The 25,571-nt window shown below is 24.1% G+C and overlaps 1 protein-coding gene across 2 annotated transcripts in view; it reads left to right on the forward strand.

Moving 5' to 3' along the window:
• LOC129608819 (GATA zinc finger domain-containing protein 10-like) overlaps nt 1-25,297 on the forward strand; it is a 71,500-nt gene extending 46,203 nt beyond the window's left edge. For both annotated transcript variants that reach the window (XM_055520557.1, XM_055520556.1), the window contains one exon: nt 25,172-25,297. In XM_055520557.1, coding sequence (XP_055376532.1) covers nt 25,172-25,188 — 17 coding nt within the window. In that variant the 3' untranslated portion in view covers nt 25,189-25,297. The remainder of the gene's footprint in view (nt 1-25,171) is intronic.
• Nucleotides 25,298-25,571: the final 274 nt, after the last annotated feature.

Below are 25,571 nucleotides of genomic sequence, written 5' to 3' on the forward strand. Positions count from 1 at the left end.
TTAATTAAAATTTTCCATTCAAATATATTTAAACTCTCCTATAATTTCACAAATAAATTCCAATAATCTTATGTTTTTACAAAATGTGGCGATTTTCTAACCTTTGAAATGCTGACCTGCGTTCTAATATAAGATATTAATTGAATTTTATGTTCATTTTTAATATTACATGTTATTATTCTCCTTTACGTAACATACTTATAAGAGTTCAAATATGTTGGTTTCAAACTCAATCTAGAAAAAAAATGAATTATGCCAAGAGAAAACTAATATTGTCCTTTTTTACAACGGAAAATTTATTCAAATTTAATAACATGAAATGAAGTTACAAAATTTATTTAGTTCATTTAAATATTTAGCTGTACAAATATTAAAACATATATATATATATATATACATATATATATAAAGTAGCAAAATTTAATGACATGACTTAATATTACATTATCTTTCATTCGATTCTAAGTGATATTCTCCTTAACATTAACCCTTATTATGATAATAGGAAAAATTTTCTTATTTGCAATCAATGATGACAATTAACCTGGTACGGAACGGAATACATTTTTCATAACAAAACATTAATGGGAACTCAAAAAATTTAAAAATCTCATAAGATATTTAATTTAATCTAGACAATTTTAATGAGGGACCCTGGAAAAGTCTGTACATTTATAATTCAATCTCAATTTGATAAAGTAACAAACTGAATTTAAGTGATATGCTTTGTATAGTCTTCAGAAACCATCATAGTAAATTCATATCACATCTTGGGGCAATAAACTTCTGAAGTTAAATTAAGTATATAACTTTTCTCTATTCAATAAAAATTAAATAAGTAAAAAATAATAATTTTAAAAGAAAATAAAAAAGAACAAAAAAAAATATATAAAAATTACACCATTACCACACAACTCTCTTTTGAATTATTTCTAAGAAAAATAATAAAAAAAAAAATCCTTGCTCCCTATATTATTAATGAACTATAGAGTGAAAAGCAGAAAAAAGAAACGGACACACGCGTCAACTTTAGCCAATATAAAATATTTTTTTTTATACAAAAAAAATTTATTCGTACACATATGTGCGGTATATCTACATACAAAATTATGTATTGCATTACAACTTTATGTACTTACACAAATACAAAATATCTACATATACACTATAGTAACTCATTATTAAAGAAAAATTTAACTTTGCTCCATTAGGGACGTCATGAAAAGAGTCATAGAGAAAATAAAAAATCGTTATTATGCTAAAGATAAACTACAATAGAAAAAAATAAAACAAAAACAAAATAAAACAGAAAATAATAAGGGCAAATAACTGTAAAACTATGAGAAAAACTTTTATTGGAGATTGAAGAAAATGAGAACAAAACAAACAAAAAAAAAAAGAAATTTACTAAAAATTTAAGGCTCCAAAAAAATATAAGCGAAAAAGCAGAACATCGCATCCTTTAAAAAAGCCTGCTGCTCCTATTTCTCTCTCTTTTTTTTCTCAATAAATTTTCATGCCGTCAGAAAACAAAAAAAAATCAGAATATGCACACATACACTCACTGTAGATAAGAAAAGGGGTGTTGAAACGAAAAATTCAGATATAATAGGACGCAAAGTAAAATAAAATTAGTGAACAAATATCTACATGCGGAAGATTATAAGATACTTAAGCATGTCCTTAAAAGTGATAAATTATTTTTATTTAAAATAAGAGATTAAGGATGATAGTTGAATTTGTTATCTGTACTACTCTAAAGTTAATTAATAACCGTAATCAATAATATTAGATTTAAAAATTACAATAATATTAATATAAAATTTATAATGCTCTTTGAAAGCGTAATTGGTTTCCAATTTTTACGCTCCGTAACTATTGGGGTAAGAAGTCACAATAAAGATTTGTTTTGAATTGGTATAGATAATGTGAGTACTAAACTTAACAAAATTTTGATAGAAAAATTTTCATATGATTTCAGCAAATAATTTTTCAAAATATACGAACTAAATTAGAAATTTCAATAGTAGTATAGAAAAAAAAATAAAGTTTGAATTATAATATTGTTGTAATCTCATAAAGCAGCTCACCACATATTAATCATGTCAATAAAGTTGTACTTTGAAATAAGGATCTTGGTATTCGTGTTAGTATACTCTCTCAGGCTTTGTTACTCAATTCTTGTCAAGTTTAGTGAATTTGAACATAGAATTTTTGAAAAATTCAATGCTTCTATACCGTGTACATATATACATAGTACATGTATTAACTATTTACATCTTGTCATTATTTTCATATAATATTACAAAAGAATAGCCAAATCTTAACATTTTTCTTTTCAATTCAAACTGGAACGAGTATGAAAACTAAAATAACAACAAATAGGTTGTATATTAACAATAAAATATCAGCATTTACATCCATACCTATATATACATTAATAGTATACAGTAGATATTTTTCTTATGCCTCTTCTAACTATTAGTTTTTTTTGGAATAACTACGAGTATATTAAAAATATTTATATTATATATTATTACAACTGCGTATAACAAAAATTGTCTGAGTCTATTTATTTGAAAAAAAAAGAAAAACGAAAAATTTTCTTACAGTTATAATGGGTATTATTATATAACAGTTGGTATGTGATTTTGATTTTTTGGTTATCATTTTTTTTTTTTTCGTTTTTCTTTTGCAATAATGCTGCGATGAAGCGATTTGTATGTGAGAAGTGAATATTTGAATTTAATTTCGTAACATTTGGCGTCTATTTGACTTTATATAGCCCGGCACGTACCAAATTTTATTCCCTTATTAATGCATGCATATATATATATATTAATATATATATATATTCATACTGTTGTGTCTACATTTATATACACACGTTTGAGAATATTATGAAGGTTTATATGTATATACATTATAATGTTATACATGTTTTATACTATAACTTAACAATTTATGTGTATGCATATTTTTCCAACCGCTTATTTGTTCAGCGTTTCTTCTATTTTTTTTTGTTTTTGTTGGTTTTGGTTTCTGGTGCCTATTATTATTATTTAGTTTTTGTATGTGTCTTATTTGGCCTTATTTATTTCAGTTCTTATTTCCGATATATGAAAATATAAAAACAAAAAAAAAAATTGAAAAATAAAATAGCCTTTTGTTTTTCTTAAATTTTTTTCTTCTGTTTTTGCTATAATACCCTCACCAATTTCTCTTATATGAATATATTAAGTAAAAGAATTGAGTAAAGCAAAGCATAGCCAAGAAAATAACTAGATATCTCAAAAATATCATGCTGTGAAAATAGATTTTTCTATCATCATTACATCATTTTTATATGTACGCTATTATTTTAATAATAATATGGTTATGGTTTAATGTAACAATATGAGAGAATGTGCCAATTAAATTGTATTAATATAGTCGTGATTTGTATTTTAAATAAATAATTTTTGGTGCTAATAAAATAGTTAAATTATAAAATTTTTCTAACATTTAACATATTAAAATTTGTAATAGTAAAAAACTACTAATTGAGTTCCTAATAAAATGTAAGGTCCTTTTTAATATTATTTTTATATTCTATTATAGAATTATAAGGGATATTAATCTGTTCATGGAGGTAAATTTTATTAAGAGATAGAAAACTTTGAAAAAGTATTAATTATAGCTAGCTATGTTCATAAGGTTTTTGAGCAATATTATGGAAATTAATATATAGGAAAATTGCATATTTGCAGGGGTTATCTGATCTTTTTGGATTTACAATTGTTTCTTTTTCAAAATTATATTTCGATAATTTAAAATATGACTGGAATAAGTTTTTTATTATGTTACGGATCTAGTTTATAAATGTATATTATTATGGATTATGTATATGTGAAGATAATGCATAATTGTGTATATTTATTCATATTACACATTGCATCAAGTACATATGGCTCTTATCTTAAATTTTGTTTTTAATTGCGTATGATTTTAATTTTATATGCTTAACAAAATAATTTAAAAGCAATGAGAATCTATTACATTGTGTGCATTTTGTGAAAACATGAAAATATCAAAAATTCAATTTTTGTTTGTCTTGTACTGTGTGACATAATATTCGCATTTCCGCTGTATATAATGAATTCGAACAGAAATTTTCTTGATTAGAACCGAGATTTTCTTGATTAAATCTGCCGTAATTGAATAACTATGTCTTGGAATTTATTAACCTATTTCAAAATATTTATTCTAAATTTATTCTAAAAATCTTATATAAAATCTAAGAATACTCTGTGTTGTAATACACGTTCAAAAATCATTCATAAAATTATAAAAGACTAAATCTACAATAATTATTAATTAATATTATTAAAATTACAAATTACTTATATCTTCTTTTACTATATAGATTAACGAATTAGCTTAGAATGAACTTTTAATTTCTATTGGCAAATTAAAATTGTGTTAGACTTTCAATATTGTTTTTTACATTTTATTTAAATATTATCACAATTTTATATACAAACCAATAATTATTGCAGATATTTACAAAAATATTTACTCAAAATTATTTCATTTAAATAATTTCAATTTGGAAAACAAAAAGAAAAAAAAACGAAAATAATTTTAATTTATTTTTTGTTGATTTCCAGGTTTTTTTTTTCTTTACATTTTTAACAATTTCATTTCATTTTGTGAAATATTTATATAAACCGTAAATATGGAAAAAAAAATCAAAACAACAAAAAAAGACAGATTAAAACTATTTTATTCTCATAAATTGAAATTCCATTCGCATCAATTAAATTTCACGCATTGCAAGTTAATAAAATATTTGAAAACAAAAAAAGAAACACAAAATCAAAATAAAGAAAAATAGGATCTGATTAAAAAAGAGATACCTAGTGGAAAAGGCATAATAACAAAGGATGAAATTACGAGAGCGAAAAAGAGAGAGAGAGAGAGAAAAAAGACAGAGATCCAAAATAGCAATTATTATTTAAGCTAGAAACTCATTTGTTTTTTTTTTTATTTTTTTTTTTTTTTGGATTTAAAATTTCATTCATTTAATTTTTTTAATGGAATTCGGAATATTCAAAAAAAAAAGGATAATTTAAATTATACAGAAATAATAATAATATTCATAATAACAGTTATTTGGTATGTATTTATACATACATACACACTGATTATATAACAATATAGCGAAAATTTATTACTGTTATATTCTGTTATTGCTATTATTTTGTTTTTTTTTTTTTTCACTGCGTAACTAAATCAGAAAAATGCGAGTGGTAAAAATAAAAAACGGAAAACAAAAGAAAAATAGATATTCGAAAAAAAAAGGATGAAAATCTGAAAATGAAAATATTTTTGCGTTTAATTTCTTTTTATTATTATTAATGTTATTGTTGTTGTTATTTTTTGTTATGCTTTTTGTTTCATTTTTCTGTCATTGTCATGCTGACACTTAATATCTCAATCTGACCTCTTTCGAAAATTTTACCCAACTTTCATGTTTTCCTTTTTTTTTTTAATTTTTTGCCTTCTCTTCTCTCTTTTTTTTTTCCTCGTGTTTCTCATTATTGTTATTTTATTTTAATTCATTCTTGATTTGTTTCTTTTTCTTTGCTGTATTATTTTTTTTTTTATTATATTTTATTTACATATACATAGATATAACGTACATAATAATAATAATAATTTTTTTGTTAGATTTTCATTTATATGTACATATGCGATAATGAGTTTTCCCATGAGATATCAACAAAATTTCCCAAGTTTATACAGTATATCCTGTGGTTAAGTCGTAATTTAAGCGAAAATAATTTATTAATGAAGTTTTTAATGTTTATTTTTCATTTTTATTATTTTTTCTTTTTTGTATATTTTATAATAATAAATTTTTTTTGGTACATTAACAGTGAGCTCTAGATAATATAAATTGAATTGAATTATTAATATAATTGAAATTGAATGATTTACTTTAAAGATCTTCATATGAAAATCAGTAGATTTATTTTAATTCGAATTCTGGTATATTGTAATTAATTTTTCTAATTTATAGTTTCCTATTAGACCTAAGAATATAATTATAATAAGCATGTTTTCAAGTGAAAGGCTCAGTAAATGTACACATATATAAAACTTGATTGTAAATTTTTTTGTTTTTGCAACTTGCCGTATAGGGAAAATCGGGCAATGGGATTCACAATATTAAGAAAATTGGGGAAAATTCAAAAAATATCAATTAACCTAAGCCTTTAAGAACAATTAATTTCAGTTTATTATTTTTCAATATTATTTGATGAACTTTTTACATAACCTAACTAAATTTAAAGAATCTCATTGCCCATTTGAAAAACATATTAGGACATTTATTCAAGTTTTATAAAATTCAAATATTTTTAATAAATAATCATATTATTAATAGAGAAATTACTGTATATTTAAATCATAACATAGGATGTGTTCATAAAACACGCACTTTATAGTACATACACACGTACATACACGTACATATTTTTGTTAATTTTGGATAAATAATGCATATTATTTAATATATACGTAATATGTATACAATATTAAATATACTGTTATAATTATTATATTTCACATACGTTGATTTATATACAACGTGTGTGTGTTGGGATGTTATTAATTTATTATTTTTTTTGTTCTGTTCTTGTTTCATTGTGAGACAATTTAAATTTTTTATTGTGTGGTTTTGGTTATATAAAATACATATATATATATATACATATTTTTTTTTTTCATTTTATATTTCACTTGATTTTATTTTATATTATGAATAAATTGCCTTTTATAAATATTCTGTTTTAAGATATTGTTGTATTTTTTTTAACGTATTTATTTTATATTATTTTTACATATGTATGTATGTAAATATATGAAAATACAGATATACATATGGTGAAAAATGTAGATATTTTAATGGTGAAAATGACATGCACAGGAAGAATGTATTCACAAAAATATTTTCAATTAAAAAATTAAAACATTAAAAAGAAATTTTCATTTTTGAGGTTACGTTCAATTATTTGAGAAATACAATAAAGAAAAATAAAATGTAAAGTTTACCGCTAAAAAAAAATTTTTTTTTTCAAAATTACTTCAATTTCCTGAATATATTATAAATTTAACCAATTCAATGAATAATTACACAAAAAATTATAATAAAAATTTTGGTGCAATAGCTACTATTTAAAATTATAAATTAATTATCTACATACCGAACAATATATTCTAGATATATACAAGTTTTAAAATCAAAAAATACTCATTTTATACGACAGTTTCAAATTAGTGTTGCTTTCAACTCAGTATTTGCAAGCAATACAGTCAGTTTGTAAAAAAAAAAAACACGAAAATAGTCTAAAACTTGACTGTTACAGCCTTATGAACTGACCGAAACCCTTCGATATTTACAAAAAATAAATTTCTCAGGAATGATTTTAAGTGAAATTATTGAGGCTGGCTGTTGACAATATTGTACTTTTTATAATTGTCATCAATTTGACATTCGTCAAAAATAAGTTTTCATAATTTTAGCATGTCAATCATAATTTCATAATCTGTTGCTAACGCAAATATTTGCAAAAATCAATGAAATGCCGCAATTTTTTTTTTTGGTTACTACAAGATATCAAAATATTTTATATAATAAGACGGAATCAAGATATTTAATTAATTAAAGTTTTCAATGAAAATGTGTTGTGTTTTAATAAATATTATTGTCGAAAATTAAGTGTGGAGTCGCACAGCGTCACTTTAATTTTTAATATTTATCAATGACATATGCAAGTAATTGCAACAATCGACAATTCTGCCATCAATGACAAAAACCATCAACACATGATCGTCAAATCATTGACAATTTTGAAAAGAACCTTTTTTGACGCTCTAATTGAAGTAGTGAAGTAGTTAAAAACATAAATAGATTACTCCTTATATTCATTCTAAATATGCAACTGAAAATTATCTTTATTTGCTGCAGTATATCAAAATGTTTTTCTTTCTAAAATACATACACACTTTACAATTATATAATTTCAAATAATGTTAACAAAATTTTTTTAATTATCTAACAGCAACTTATTTTTAATTTTAATTGGACTAACAATCTTGTTTCCGCTTTTTTTTCATCTACTACCAAACAATTAAGGATAGATTTATGAAAAAATACAAAGATCTTGTAAAACTATTAAAAAAAATTTCAGAATGAAAAAAAAAATAACAAAAATAAAATAAACAATATACTTAGTTTATCCTTATTCTTATATGAACATAGATATGGGAAAAATGTTGTCCTATTAAATAAAAACCTGAAAATTCTTGGCTGTTTAAAGTTAAACAATTTAACTTGGCTGAAAATTGAATGTACATAAACCATATGCATGTTATGTACGTAAGAAAAAAAAAGATCCTAAAAATAACGATGTTTATTTAAAAGAAGAAGAAAAAAAAAACAGAATGTTAAAAGAACAAGTAAAAACGTTTCAGTCGGTATAAACCGATTGAATTATACCCTGCACCTTTCGTTATTGTGTAGCAATTACTCGAACACGTGAAGACATTCTATAGAAACTTCACGGATATGTCTGACCTATTATTGGACATCCGACTGTCAAGTTTCATGAATCTGACTTTATAATTTTTCCAAATATTTAAAATTAGCTTTTGGAGTTGTATGGCAGGTACCTGAACCTGTCAAGCAATTCCATCAAAACTTCATATATCTGATCTACAAATGGACACACAACTGCCAAGTTTCATGAATCTGGCTTTATTATTTTTTCAATATTTAAAATTAACTTCTGGAGTTATATGGCAGGTACCCGAACCTGTCAAGCAATTCTTCTAAAACTTCAGAAATATATTTGGCCTATAATTGGACACATGACTGCCAAGTTTCATGAATCTGACTTTATTATTTTGCCGAATATAAAAAATTTGCTGTTGAAGTTGTATGGCAAGTACCCGAACCTGTTAAGCAATTCCACTAAAACTTCACAAATATATCTGATCTATAATCGGACACACAACTGCCAAGTTTCATGAATCTGACTTTATTATTTTTCCAAATATTAAGAATAAGCTTTTAGACTTGTATGGGAGCTACTCGAACCTGCCAAGCAATCCCACCAAAACTTTAGAAATATATCTGACCTATAATTGGACACACGACTGCCAAGTCTCATGAATCTGACTTTATTATTTTTCGAAATATTAAGAATAAGCTTATGAACTTGTATGGGAGCTACTCAAACCTGCCAAGCAATCCCACCAAAACTTCAGAAATATATCTGACCTATAACTCGACATACAACTGCCAAGTTTCATGAATCTGACTTTATTATTTTTTCAAATATTTAAAACAAGCTTTTAGACTTGCATGGCAAGTACCCGAACCTGTCAAGCAATTCCACTAAAACTTCACAAATATGTCTGATCTACAATCGGACACACAACTGCCAAGTTTCATGAATCTGACTTTATTATTTTTCCAAATATTTAAAATTAGCTTCTGGAGTTGTATGGCAGGTACCCGAACCTGTCAAGCAATTCTTCTAAAACTTCAGAAATATATTTGACCTATAATTGGACACATGACTGCCAAGTTTCATGAATCTGACTTTATTATTTTGCCGAATATAAAAAATTTGCTGTTGGAGTTGTATGGCAGCCACCCGAACCGGTGCAGCTATCCCATTATAATTTTTAGAGCATGTGTAAAATGTAATTGGACATATGTATACAAAATTTTATATTTATAGCTTTATTAGTTTTCGAAATATTTAAAATAAACTCTTTGAGTTGTATGGCAGCTACCCGAACCCGTTGTCCGAATTAGTCCAATAACAATAGGGTTCGTCCTTGGCACAAAAGAAAAAACTTGTGAAAGTTTGGTGTCGATAGCATTATTCGTTTTTGAGTTATCGTGCGATCGGACGGACGGACGGACGGACGGACGGACGGACGGACGGACGGACATGTCTAAATCGACGCAGAATTTTACGCTGAGCAAGAATATATATATATGTCCATACCGCAGATGACTCCTTCAAGTAGTTACAAACTCCATACCAAAGTTAATATACCCTTCACGAAGTGCAGGGTATAAAAAGGCACCACCCTTGAATATTTTTTTCAAACATATTGCTCTGATGCAGTTTTTCATGACATCAATTCTATATGATATAATATTACACATCAGATGCATCTATATAATGTACATCTATATATATTCATACATACAAGTATAAGAATATGTATTAATAAATACATTTTCTTATATTTGTATGTATGATTTTGAAATGGCAACAAAAAAAAACCAATAAGGATAATAATAAAACGGGAAAATATTTTTTTGTTTAAAAGCATCTTTTAAAATTTTATGTTATTTTTCCCCCTGCAGCTACGAATATCTATCGTTACTTAAATAAAACCAAAAAAAAAAAAATAACTAAAATAATAATCAACGTACTCGTATATAAAAAATATAAATGTCCTTTTTTTTCTAAACAAAGACCAATACACTTAATATATACAGTGATCCAATTAATTTCCCAAATAATTTGTAACTATATTCATATAGTGAATTTCGCATACGTAGAATATAAGAAGTAAATTTCTAAAGTAAAATTAATTTTAGAAAAATTAACTGTTCAGAAGAAGATAAGTTGAAGTGTTCTCAATTAAATTACGAATAATCAATTGGCATCGCCACAATCGTTCTTGTATTGTGCCTTAAAATATAAAACACAATAGCTAATTCATTTGATTTCAGTAACCATTTTAACAATTACTGTTTACTTATGAAATTTGTATATTACCAAAAAGATTAAGTATACTTGATATTTTGTTAAAATTCAGACATATCACAATATTGAAAATTTGAAAAATGGAAAACGGATTTGAAAATTTTATTTGTATGTATGCATGTGCATTGCAAATTAAATTGATTAATTTAATATTATTCAAAAATCAAGCCTACAATTTATTCACTTATTTTAAAAGGCACTTCTGTCTGTTTAAATTTGAGTACAATGTAAATTAAAAAAAAATTTCTAAGATAACAAACTATGTAATGAACTTTCACTTTAGATTCTAAGATAAACTACTATGCTATCTCACTTCAGAGATAAAGTAAATTGAGTCACACTGTATAGAAAAATTCAAAATAGTACTACTACTAGGTACAGTAAGATGTTTATACATTATAAATAAAAACACAACAGGAACATACCTATATAATATATATTTACTAATATATAAATACTAACTCCCACTCATTGAGATATATACGAGAATATTTTTAGGAAAAAAATATCATTTACCGCACACACTAAGTAGAAAAAGATGTCAAACAGCTACATTTTGAATGTATACACTGTTGTTTTTAAATTATTTTCCTTTTATTTTTATTTTCTCTCTTTTGAACAACAATAACATCATTATAAGTTGAGCTCTTTTACCACTGATACCATTTCAGGGGCAATCATATATACATATACATACAATATACAAATATATCAACTGTACATACGTTAATATAAAATACCTACATGCGAAAAATCCAAATCTAACACTTCTACTAGAGAACAACGAAAAAACAAAAAAAAAATCAAATAGAAAAATCAAACTAAAAACTTGTGTAAGAAAAATGTTGATTCGTGTACTTGGGGAAAAAAAAGAAGAAAAATGCAAAACTATTAAAAAAATTGCAATGTGATGAGTGAAAGAAAAAAGAAATTCTTTTGTTTTTATTTACGATTAAAGAAAAATGACTTTTGAACTATTGCTGTTGTTTTAGAAATTAGATTTAACCCTAGATATACAAGTAAGGCTACATACATATGTACGTAAACCGGAAATTTGAATGATCATAATTATTATATTGTACAAAGAATTCTAAATATATAAATTAGATATAAGAAAACTGGTATATAGTGTATGTACACTGTATATTACACTGTATATGTATAATAATAAATTAATTTGGAAATTCATTGACAATGACATTTTAAGAGAAAAAAAATAGATTTTTGAATAAAGGTATAAAATTTAGCATGATAAATAATTCCAAATAATTTTTTCAAAATTTTACAGTTTATTTTACTCGTAATACTGCACACAATACTAAAACTTCAAAATTTTATCTGCTCATATTGGGATTTATGGTATAAGTTTTGAATTCTACAATGAATTTCTAAAAAAATTCATTTTCTACAATGAAAATTAAACTATATTCATTCAAAACACAACTGAATTAAATCAAATTTTTAAGCTATTATATGTCGGCAGTAGGCTAAAATAGAATCAAACCCCTTCTTTACTTTATTTTTAGCAAAACTTTTTTCTAACTTGATTCCTCCTCAAGCAATCGCCCCCCAAAATTTATTAAAATTGAACTTTCTGCACCTTATATTTCCAAAACTGCAAGCTTCTTTAAATTTCTATAATTGCAAAAATCTAACAGTAATTGACACGCCATTAAAAATTATAATTATTTTTCTTAACTCACGCAATTAACCCTTGAATTCGAGCATTATGAATTATGAACATAGATTGCACTCATTGCTAATCCTAAATGTATGCAATATTTGAAATATTTTGCGATATGAATAAAATTAATTTTTTTTTTATTTCAACTTATTCCAATTGCAATATAAAAAAAAATTTAAATGTCATGCCTTCAGTCCATTATAATATCATTTTTTTTTTCAATTTTCTAGAAAATCTTCTAAAGATTATGATTTATTTATCTATAATTTTTTTTTAAAACAAAAATTTTTCATTTATGAAAAATATATGAATAATCGAAAGAGAATTTCATTTTAATTAAAATTATCATTCAAGTAGAGAATAAAATTTATAACAAGATTTTGTGTACGTTGCAATCAAAAAAAAAGAAAAAGGAAAACTATTAAAAAAATTTTTTTTTTTAGCAAATATTAAAAAAAACTTTTGCACCCTTAACTTTTTTTAGTTTTTCTACTATATATCTACTAGCACTAACATGGTATAAAATGGGAATTGACTACATTACTGTATGAGAGAAGAAGTGAAATGTATTATATAATGGGCTCACATATGCCAATAAATGATCTCTGATAGTTCAATTATCAATATTAATATTAAAAAAAAACAAGTAAAAACGTTTCAGTCGGTATAAACCGATTGAATTATACCCTGCACCTTTCGTTATTGTATAGCAATTACTCGAACCTGTGAAATCATTCTATAGAAACTTACGGATATGTCTGACCTATAATTGGACATCCGACTGCCAAGTTTCATGAATCTGACTTTATAATTTTTTCAAATATTTAAAATTAGGTTTTGGAAATGTATGGCACGTACCTGAAGCTGTCAAGCAATTCCATCAAAACTTCACAAATATATCTAATCTATAATCGGACACACAACTGCCAAGTTTCATGAATCTAACTTTATTATTTTTCCAAATATTAAGAATAAGCTTTTAGACTTGTATGGGAGCTATTCGAACCTGTCAAGCAATTCCACCAAAACTTCAGAAATATATCTGACCTATAACTCGACACACAACTGCCAAGTTTCATGAATCTGACTTTATTATTTTTTCAAATATTTAAAATTAGCTTCTGGAGTTGTATGGCAGGTACCCGAACCTGTCAAGCAATTCGTCTAAGACTTCAGAAATATATTTTACCTATAATTGGACACATGACTGCCAAATTTCATGAATCTGACTTTATTATTTTTCCGAATATTTAAAATTAGCTTCTGGAGTTGTATGGCAGCTACCCGCACCTGTCCAGCAATTCCTCTAAAACTTCAGAAATATATTTGACCTATAATTGGACACATGACTGCCAAATTTCATGAATCTGACTTTATTATTTTTCCGAATATAAAAAATTTGCTGTTGGAGTTGTATGGCAGCCACCCGAACCGGTGCAGCTATCCCATTATAATTTCTAGAGCATGTGTAGAATATAATTGGACACATATATACAAAATTTTATATTTATAGCTTTATTAGTTTTTGAAATATTTAAAATAAACTCTTTGAGTTGTATGGCAGCTACCCGAACCCGTTGTCCGAATTGGTCCAATAACAATAGGGTTCGTCCTTGGCACAAAAGAAAAAACTTGTGAAAGTTTGGTGTCCATTGCATTATTCGTTTTTGAGTTATCGTGCGATCGGACGGACGGACGGACGGACGGACGGACGGACGGACGGACGGACGGACGGACGGACATGTCTAAATCGACGCAGAATTTTACGCTGAGCAAGAATATATATATATGTCCATACCGCAGATGACTCCTTCAAGTAGTTACAAACTCCATACCAAAGTTAATATACCCTTCACGAAGTGCAGGGTATAAAAACTATATTCATTTGTAAATGTCCTTATTACCTATACAAACAATATAATACAATACTTATAAAAAGAAATTTTTTGCCATATCAACATTAAATTTGAAAAGGAGTTAAACAATTTTTTAAAAAGTATAAAATATTCTGATGGAATAGGAACAGTACTCGTATAACAAAAATATCGAAATGTGGACATTTTATTAACGATTGAGTTGCATATTATTTGAATAACATCAAAATTCATTTGATTATAATTTATGAAGTCTGACGAATAAAATACGAAATGCTATTAATTTTTATGAAAAATTGATTAACTATTTTTTAAGATAAGACATGACTATCAAATTTTCCATAACATATTCCGAAATAAACTTTAATTAATCGCGGATAAAATCTTCTTATCTACGTTTCTTTCATCCCTCTTCACCCCTAGAAGGGTCGGTACATGATATTATAGATAGTCATTCCCCAGTTTCTTTGCGTCATTGAGTTTTTAATTTCTCTTTGTAATTAGTAGAATTACCACCACATAGGATTGAATCAACATTATGTGTTCATCTATATACAATCTAACATTCTTAGCCAACAGGCTAAGAAATCGAAATATATGATTTTCTATACGGTATGTAGAACAAGTAATTATTTCTGATATCATTTTTAAGCATGATATTTTTTATGATAGGACAATACCTTCCCTTTCGTATACTGTAATACCGGAGGGAACGAACTAAAACAAAACTAATGCAAACAATAATAATAAAAAAAAAAAATTGATATTGCATTTTAAATTTAAAATTCAAAATGAAAATGAAAATTCTAGTTACAATTTTTCTTATTATCATATCATCAATAAATTTCCACTTACCATATAACTGTAATATCAAGGCGAATATAAAAGATTTTCATCAAGTTTTCTTGCTTATGTTCTTATTTTTCTTTTTCTCTTTATACGAAGAAAATCTTTTTTTTATTCTGTGCTTCGAGAAATGAACTTTTATTTTTTTACTTTCTTTTTTGTTCATATTGCTGCTGTAATGCAATTGGAAGCAAAGAACACTTAAAAATTTTACAAAGCATTTCATTTTTCTATACTTTGTTCGTTCTTTTAGTTTTTGTTCCGAATCATGCTCTAATAGTTTATATGAATTCCGAATAAAAAAAAGAAATATACATAGATTATAAATTATTAGTGTGTTGGCATAACATGAATCACACACATCCATACATGTATATTAATCTATGGATTTATATTCGTATGTAAATATAATATTATGAATGTGTATAAAGTAAAAGGAAGTCCTCATAACTTTTTGACATTTTTGGTTTGCTTTTGAATAATAAAAAGCAAACGAAGATGAAAAATACAATTTAAAAATGCCGTCTTTTTTTCTCATTTAAATTTTTTTTTCATTTTGGGCAATCTTATAAGCTTTCGATATTTTATTGATACAGTTTTCCTTCTGATTTCGAGAAGACTTTATCATTTTCTTTTATACCCGACTTTTTTTAGTTAAATTGTTGTTTTTTGCAGTATTTGTTATTAGAAGTACGTAAGCTCGTGTACAAGATGACAATTAACATAGGAAGGAGGATAATAATTTCATGAAAGCGAGTTTACATATTTTATTCAAATTCAATAGGGCTAGTATAACAGTTAGTTTTGTTTTACAAAAATTTGTTTAACAGTTTTATTCCAATATAAACTTATTTGTATAAAAAAATTTTTAATATATTAAAAAAATATTTGTAAATTTCATTTTGTCCCTATGGAAAACTATACACCTACTTTGTTTGTGTTCCAAATATTGAAAATTCTAGAAAAATTGAAATAATTCAAACCCGAATAAGAGATAACCCGATTTTTTCTCATTATATTTTTCCATATGTGCATCTTATATGAAAATTTAAATATAGAATTTTTATTTTAAATTCTATATAACTACCGTATCGAATTTTCTAACTGTATTTTTCGATTTATAAAATACCTAACCAATATTGTAATCTTTTTTCTCTTCCTATATGTAAATGTTTTATTTTTTTTTCTATAAATCATAAAAAAAAAAAAGTATAAAAAAAAAAGAAAGACGAGATAAGTTGGTACGTGTGACCTGTTTTGATGTAAGTTTTTTTTTTCCAATTTTAATTTTTATCTTTGCGATATTCGCTATATACTACTAAATTTTTCCGTCTTATTTTTTTTTTGTGTTTTAAGAATTCGATTCCAACAAACATAGTATTTTATATATAAAATGTCATTAATCTGATATTCATTTTGTTTTTCTAACGTTTCTTGAAACGTGAAATATGCCTAAAGTTAAGACAATACCAAATTCATATACACATATTGTAAAATGTATATACATATACACATTATTGATTGGGTACACTGTACATATACATACTCATAATATTATTGAGTGCCTACACATATATTTTGTGGAACATTTTTTTCATATTAGTATGCAATTTTGTGGTATATCATGTGATTTGACTTATAGACTCCAAGATTAATACTAATACGATATATATTTGGCTGCATTAGGAGAAATAAATAGCTGAATTTAGTTTAATTCGTACTCTTTTGAAAATTATTTATTATTGCATACTTTTCGGATGATATTTATTATGTATAAATTTAATTACATATCTTAATTTTTTTTTTCAAATTAGAATGGAATATTGTGTAAAACATCCATTTGTCACTCAAATGTTCTTAATTTCAGGTTACTAAAAGTAATAAAATGTCTCCATATTAACGAAAGGAAAAACAGTTCTTATTAAATTTCTGTCAATTTTTTTTTAATTAATTGGACTCATATTTAATTTTTAAAGTCACAGTTCCGATTTTTTTAAATATTCCAGTTCCATTTCTATAGCAAAATGTTTATTTGAAAAAAAAATTATGTAAACTTTTACTGAAAAACTATTAAATTTGAAAAATATTTATTTAAGTTCAATTGAAATTTAATCAACTACATCTAACCTACTTGAAATCAGTAACATTGATTATGATTAAATTACAAAAGTATTTTACTAGAATTTTTTTATTTAATTTTAAATGAACTCATTAAAGATATGCCTATATAGTTTTACAACATTTCCTTGTAGTTTTAATTTTCACATTCTATACTCATTTTCAGAATTTTCCAATTTAAAAACTTTTTTTTTTACCAAGTTTTTTTTTCTTCTTATTCCTACGATAATAATAATAATATGTTGATGATGATGAAATTGGTATTGTTTTTATTCTATTTTTATTTTTCTTTTTCTTTTGCGTCTAGCATATTTGTCTGTAGAATGCATAAAGTCTGTAAAATTCTCTATATATACCTTAACAATCTATGTCTTCCAGAAAATGTTTTATAATATTTTTTTGTCATTGCAATATTCAAACACATATACGGCCGTAAAATAAAAAAAAATAAGCATACCTACGTGTATAGACGTGTGTATACGAATGCAAAATAATAAAATTTTCATTATTCTTGTTTAACAAAAAAAAAAAATTGAGAACTGGATGAGATGTTCTGTTTGGTTTTTTTTTCATTAATAATAACAGAAATTTTAAATTTCTTATTACAAGGTAGCTAACTATGTGTGTATAATCCTTTTTTTGTACTTTTCTCATATTAATTTTCAGAAAATTTTATAGGAAGTATGAGGTTATAAGCTTTTTAATCGATAATGATTCTTAGATATCTGAATATTAAATTATAATATATTAATATAAGATTCAAAACTATTTAAACCAGACCATTAATTTGAATTTAATATTTAAAGAGAGAAAAATCTTGTAATCTGAAAAAATGTAAACATTGTAGTATTCAAATTCGTGTGCCATCAAATTCTTTATTTCGTACACTATTCAGGCTACTCTCACAAAAGTCAACGTGTCTGGCTGTGACATTGAAAAATCAAGCAGGAATTGATCTGTGTATGTATGTAAATAGAAATTGCTGTCATTATCTTATAAAATTTGATTCGATTTTTGTAAAAAGTTTAGACATAAAAACTTCTTGTGTTTAGACATAAAAACTTCTTGAATCACTTCGAATCGTATGACATCTACCCGAAACCGTTGTTCAAATTGGTTAAATTATAATGGTAGCCGTCCTGGACAGAAAAGAAGCAATTTTTGAAAATTTGTTACAGTTTGCTTAATTCGTTGTTGAGATATGGTGCGATCGTAAGGATGAATGGGCATCTCTAAATAAACGCAGAATTTTACGCTGAGCATGAATATATGGATATGTCCATACCGAAAGTATAATGGATTAGAAACTCCATATTAAAATTAGTATACCAATCACGAATATGCAGGGTACAAAAAATAAAATAGATTGTATAACAGTTGTACTATTATTATTGAAATTATTATTATTAACAACTTCATTTCAGTTTCTTACAGAAAATTAGCATGTGCTATTAAAATTGGCAATATAATTTTAATATTTAAAATTTTTTCATGAGGCACATAGTTTTAATAAAAATTTTAAATTTTGAAATATTTTAATTTATGAAATACTCGTAATTACAGAAAATACTGCAAATTTTAAAGTTTTCTTTTGAAAATTCTAACTTTAGACAGCAAATATTCAAAAGTAAAGGATATATATATAATATTAGTCATGTAGTATAATATCCTATTGCAATTTACCTCTTTTATGATTAATATTACCATAAGAATATTGAAAATTTAATTTTGAAATCAATTCATCTAAACTTTATCATTTTTATTATAACAAAATTAATTCTTTGTATACTAGTCTATAATATATAAATTAGCAAACTTAAATAATAAAAAATTAATTTAAAACAAAAAGTAAATATTTATTGTAAAATTACAATCAAAATAAGCGCAATGTTTTCATGTTTTTATTTCGATTATAAAATAATAACGATAATTTAAACTAATCCCCGGATAATAAAACAAAAAAAAAAAAACAAATACCAAATTCGATAAGCTAATGAATGCGATATTAGATTGAAGAATAAAATTTAAAATAAAAATCATATTAAATATACCGAAATCCGTATTTAAATGACGATTAAAATAAAATTTTAATTTAATCAAAATCTCATTAATTTCCTGTTTAAATCTCTGATAAAAAAAATTTAAAAAAAAAAAAAATTTACAATAAAAATTATGTAATTTATTATTTTCATAAACTAAACATTTTTTTTGTCCTTTTTCTTGTTATCCTTAATTGCATAATATTTAATAAAATACTAAATCAAAATTAATTATTCTCTTGAAACTTGACCTCTATTTTATTATATTATGTAAAATAATAATAATAATAATAATATAAAATATTTTATAAATAATGAATTATTTTTTGATTGCCATAATAATTTTGTGTAAAATTCTCTTATATTATTATATAATTATAATATGAATAAAATTCTTATTATAATTACAAAGTAAAATATTATTATTATTTATTAATAATATTTAGACAATAAAACTATATACATAATAATAAATTTTAAAATAATTTTTAAATTAAATTTTAATCCTTTAACTTTAAAATTGTAAAAGTATAATAATAAAAATAAATAAAACGTAAAATTTTTTACCTATTACCATTGAAGATGGATTAAAACGTTCCATGTCATCCGAATTATGTTAAATCTAAATACTCTAATATACCATATATTATACATAATATATGCCGATATACATAGCCATTATACATACATATATATTATAGTCATTTTGTAATATAACATAATTATAAAATGAAATTTTTGTACATACATAATGTCTATATACGCACATATTATATTTGTTATACAAATTAAATGCAGAGACAAACGATTTTGACAAAATATTATATAAGCAAAAAAAAAAAAACAAAAAAATTGATATACTATTAAAAAACTTAGATTCAAATCTAAAACCACATATTAAACTTTAATTGACAGCATAAAATGCTATGATCTGGGAATAAAATCAATAAAAAAAATAAATTTTTTTTTTTTTTTTTTTTTTTTAATGCGGAGTTTTTATTTAAAAATATTTTGTTAACATGCTTTGCAAATTGATATGCGTATGTATGTATATATATATATGTATGTACGCATAGATATAACAAAAAATCTTTTAACTATACTTTGATTATTATTATTTTTAAATACAGGCACTAACAGTTTTTATACGAATTATTTCTATAGTGTTGTTCTAATTGTCAATATTTTATAATATTTTTTGAATACTGGTAATATTATTTATTGGGAGTAAATTCTGGAACAAAATTAAAATGTTTTGTCGAAAATTTTCATTGCAAGTACAATTTTTTAAGGAAAAATTGCAACTTGCTTGGAGGTTTTTGGAAATTTTACGATTCTTAATAAAGAATTTTTAAATCATTTAATTTTTACATTTGTGTCCTTTTACTTTTGAGAAATTTTAATTTTCTCAAATCTTCAAAGACCTGATTTATATAAAATGTAGACTATTACGTTTCAATATTTCCAATTATTTTTGTATTTCATTCCTCCTTATTTATTATTTGGTACAATTCTTGTACCAAATCATAACATCTCTTTAGAATAAACAAATGGTAGACCATTACATGGAGGGAAAAGACTATTTCTGAAGGCAACTGTACATGTTTTTTGAGTATGAAAACGCTTATTTCATCTGCTTATTCCTTTTATACAGCCAAGTGACTTTTACGTTGCCAAGTAACAGCTACTAGTGATTAATAATCATAATTAAGAATTCCAAATTTTTCCTCTGAATTTTTTGAATTTTTGCTTAAAGTACATAAAATTTCAAAAACTCAAAATCTAGTTAGTTTAAAAATTAATTAAAAATTTGAAAAAGTGTTATAAAAATTATAATATGACAGATTTTATGAATGTAATGCAGTATTTCTGATTTTATTTTAATTAAATAATTTCTTATTGGTTATTGTATTTAATTTAATTTCTATATGCATAAAATCAAAATTAATTGACAACAATATATAGAATCTAAAAAAATTTGAATTTTATAATTTAAATATTGCATTCCTGTACTTTAGTGTCGTAAACATTAATGTTAAATAGAATTTTGAAAAGTTTCCATTTAATATGAATTTACATGCACACACATATACACAACAATATTAATATTATAATACCAACTTTATTTTTAATCATTAAATTTTTTGGTAGATTTAGTTGTCGTTTTCATTTTTTTTTTTCTAATTTAAATGACATTTAATTCATTCTAATACCATGTCAATCTAAATTTCATCTAATATACACATGTTAATATTAGATATATAAATTTAAATTGCTCAATATAAGATATATGTACATACATATATAATATGTATATTATTAAAAATAGTTTTATAGTTTTTGCCGTAATTAAGGATATTTTTTTATCTACATAATTATAATGTATACGTACAGTATACTTTAATATTTTATATAGAACTAGCGTATTTCATTTCAATTTCATTTAAAATCTTTAAGAGTATTTACCGATGAATTCATTTTGATGATGACGAGTTTAATTACATTGAATTTTTATGATTTGTAAATTCATTTGTGTATATGTACCGAAACATGGACATGAAACATACATACATAATTATTTTATGTTTTAGGAAAAATGGAAAATGTTAATAATGTCATTTTGATATTGATGCAATTTTTTATATACATACATATGTATGTATTTTGTACATTTTATAATGAACATAGAAGTATAACATTTGCCTATATATACGAATAATATACATTATTTTTACTAATATAACATTATCAGATATTTAGAAATGAATTGAAAAAATATACTAATTGAAAATGTATATAATTAATTTAAAAAATCATTAAAATCCAAAAACATCTTTGAAATTTCAACAGAATTTTGTTTTGTATATTTGATGTAGAAAACATAATATAATATTATGTAGCTATGTATACTAAGGCCTCGATTAACGTCCAGGTTACGTTCTAATATTGATTGATGTAAAACAGAAAGACGTTAATTGAAAATGTAATATAATATTATGTAATAAATATATAGTGTTACTGTTATTAAATTATAAGTATAGTGTAACTGTTATAATACTTGACCATATCCTGTAAGAAATCAAATTAAAAGATATAAAAATTATATTAAATTTAATTGATTATTTGGTAAGAGTTTTTAATAGCACAAGTTTACGACGATTATATTTCTAAAAAAATTTACTATTTTCTTTAAATCTTTAATTCTCATTGAACGTAAATCAAGAATAAGAATGCCGAAACAGAACAATTAATTTGAAAATTTAAAAAAATGTAAAACGGAAAGATGTAAAGCGAAGCGGTTTAAATTGAGGCCTAGGTGTACATATTTTTTGTAAAGAAATGCAAACGATTGAAATTAAATGACCTAAAATGTTATATAATCGGAAGGTTATCGAAAAACAAAATTAAAAATACTTAAATTTGATTTGGTTGGACAAATACGCAAGTATTGTAAAGAATATATTTTTAAGTATTTTGCTAATTATTCATTACATCTTTAGCATAAAGACAAGAATATGTGTTAGAAGAGTATTCAATTTAAAGTTAACGGTAAACAAATATAATATCAAACAAATTTTTTTTATGAGGATTACAATTTGGAATTGTAATACATGTTTCATGAGTAAATTAGTCGAAAAAACGTTTGCCTTTAAATCAAGGGAAACAATTTCGATTTTGATTAAACTTTCTTATTTTTTGAAATTTTCAAATTATAAATTCCAAAATTTTAAAACCGTGTTAAATAGATTCTTTAGCAACTAGTGAAATACACAGTCTTAAAATATTTTACAATTTACATAAAAATGTAAAAGGAAACTCTGTACTACAATAGACCACTAAATTCAAATATCGCGTATTTTATTACACCCATTCTATACATATTTTTAATATTAACTCTAAAAATCTATAATAAAAATCTATATAACAGTTTTGATATAAATTAACTTTTATTTTTTTTTTTTAATTTCGACAATGTTAAATGTATCACGAAATGTTGATAACATTATTTTTCGCTTTAAAATCACAAAAATTTATTAAAAGAAGAAAGGAAGAAAAAAAAATAAGCTTAGAGAAAAATTACGATTTTCCTTTTGTTCGAATTCCTTTCAAAAACTTTTTCTTTTTTTTTTTAAAAAGTTCTAATTATAAAATTCATGTAGAACTCATTTCGCCAACAAAAGAAATAAAACAAAATGAAAGAGACGGTTCGAAGGGAGGAGAAAGACAAAAAATTAACTAACCAAAAACGAGAGTAAAAATAAAATAGAATAACAGAATAGAACAGAAGCAGAACGGAACAAAAAAAAAGAAGAGAACGAAAAATGTGCAATAAAAAAACTGGAAAGAGAGAAAGATGTAAAATGTGAGACTGTGAGAAAAAAATAAAATAAAACAAAAACACAAATAAAACGAACCAATTCGGAAAAGTGGAAAAGTTTATGAAAAATAAACACACAAACATTAATAGTTTTGCGTTTTATTAAATGACAGCTTTTTTTTCTCATATTTTTTTTTCTTTCCTTATTTTTTATTTGTGTCTCTTTTCTAATTTTCAAATTATGAAAAGTTTTCGTATGACTTTTGCTGAATTAAAATTGAAAAATTAAAAAAGATGCAAAAAAAAAAAATAAAATCGCAAAAAAATAATGTTTGTGTGTATGGAAGTGAAGCTATAAATATATAAACGCCATTTATATAGAACGGAATTGAAGAAAAAACAATAAAAGGCGAGATGAAAAATAAAATGACTTTTTCTGTGGCGTAAAGCAGAAAAAAAAACGAAAAATAAAAGGAAAATGACAGAAGACACAAAAGAAAAATTGAATGGAAATGAATGAAAGTGAATGAATGAATTTGAAACGGGAAACGGAAATGCAATAAAACGCTTCCGGGTTGTTAGAAAATTAGAAGTCTTTTAGATTTTTTTTTTTTGTTTTTTTTTGTACAAATCTTTTACTTTTTATTTTTCTTTTTTATATTTTGTAGACTTTTAGTTTTAAAAAAGAGCGAACGACATAAAGTTAATTACACTAGATGAAACTTAAATATTATTAAAATTGTTGAATTTATTGTTAATTATTGTAGAACAAAGCAAAATGCTTAAAGTGTGTAAGTATGTATAAACATATTAATAGCTATTATATGTCTGTATGCCTGTATATACAATACATATATAATGAAAAAATGAAATAAATGAGATCCTTACGCATTCATCTAATTTTTTTCGTTCATTTTACTGTACATAATGAGCAATGAGTTTATTAAATTAATAAAATTTAATTAATAAGATTTAAATAATAAAATTGTTTTGAAAGGTGTAGTTATCCGTTATGAATTCTGTATTCCAATTTTTAATTTTAAATCTGAAGGAATAACTTCTTACTTCCTAATTTTAAATTGTAATTACTGCAAATAATTTATAATCTCTGTCAATTTTTCCAATTTCAATATTAATTTCTAGATCAATAAATGTGAAAATTGAAAATCATTTTTATTTAAAATTTACGTGTGATGTTTACAATAAATTAATATCTATTTGAAGGTGCTAGTATATTACCATCAAAGGGACAATTTTATTTTGGGTCTATTTTAAAATTTCTGTAGTAACTTTAAATCTAATTTGAACTATATACACATTAATGATCTATAGTAAAAAATTATTTAAGGGTACTACCCTTTTGTTTTAATTTTTTTGAATAAAATTTTAATAATTTTAAAGAATATTTCAAAAAATATTTTAAATCAAATATCTTATTTTTTTTATTACAGGTAATTCGAACTTTTAAAATGAATTGGTTGCTAACATTTGAAGATATAAGTAAGCTTTATGTGAGTATGGTTACCATTGAAATCAAAATTAGAAAATATCTTATAATCGGGTTTTCGTTTATGCAAACTGTGGTGAAAGTTCTGCAATAGAACTAAAATTAGAACTAGAAGAGTATGCAAAAACTTCAGCTAAATTTTTTTCGTTTACGCAGTCTACAAATTCTGAAGCTTTTAAATAATCAGTTGTTAGAAAATAACAGAAATAACATTGTTTATAAAATTAAATTTTTTTTGAAGAAAAAAAGATAAAAAATTTAAACTTAAGGTCTTCCTTACTTTCCTGACATTTCTTTAAATTTCATATTGAATTCTCGAACGCACTATATTACAGCCAGTAATT

The sequence above is a fragment of the Condylostylus longicornis genome, unplaced genomic scaffold (assembly GCF_029603195.1).
Source record: "Condylostylus longicornis isolate FDR11 unplaced genomic scaffold, ASM2960319v2 ptg000036l, whole genome shotgun sequence".
NCBI classification, from domain to species: domain Eukaryota; kingdom Metazoa; phylum Arthropoda; class Insecta; order Diptera; family Dolichopodidae; genus Condylostylus; species Condylostylus longicornis.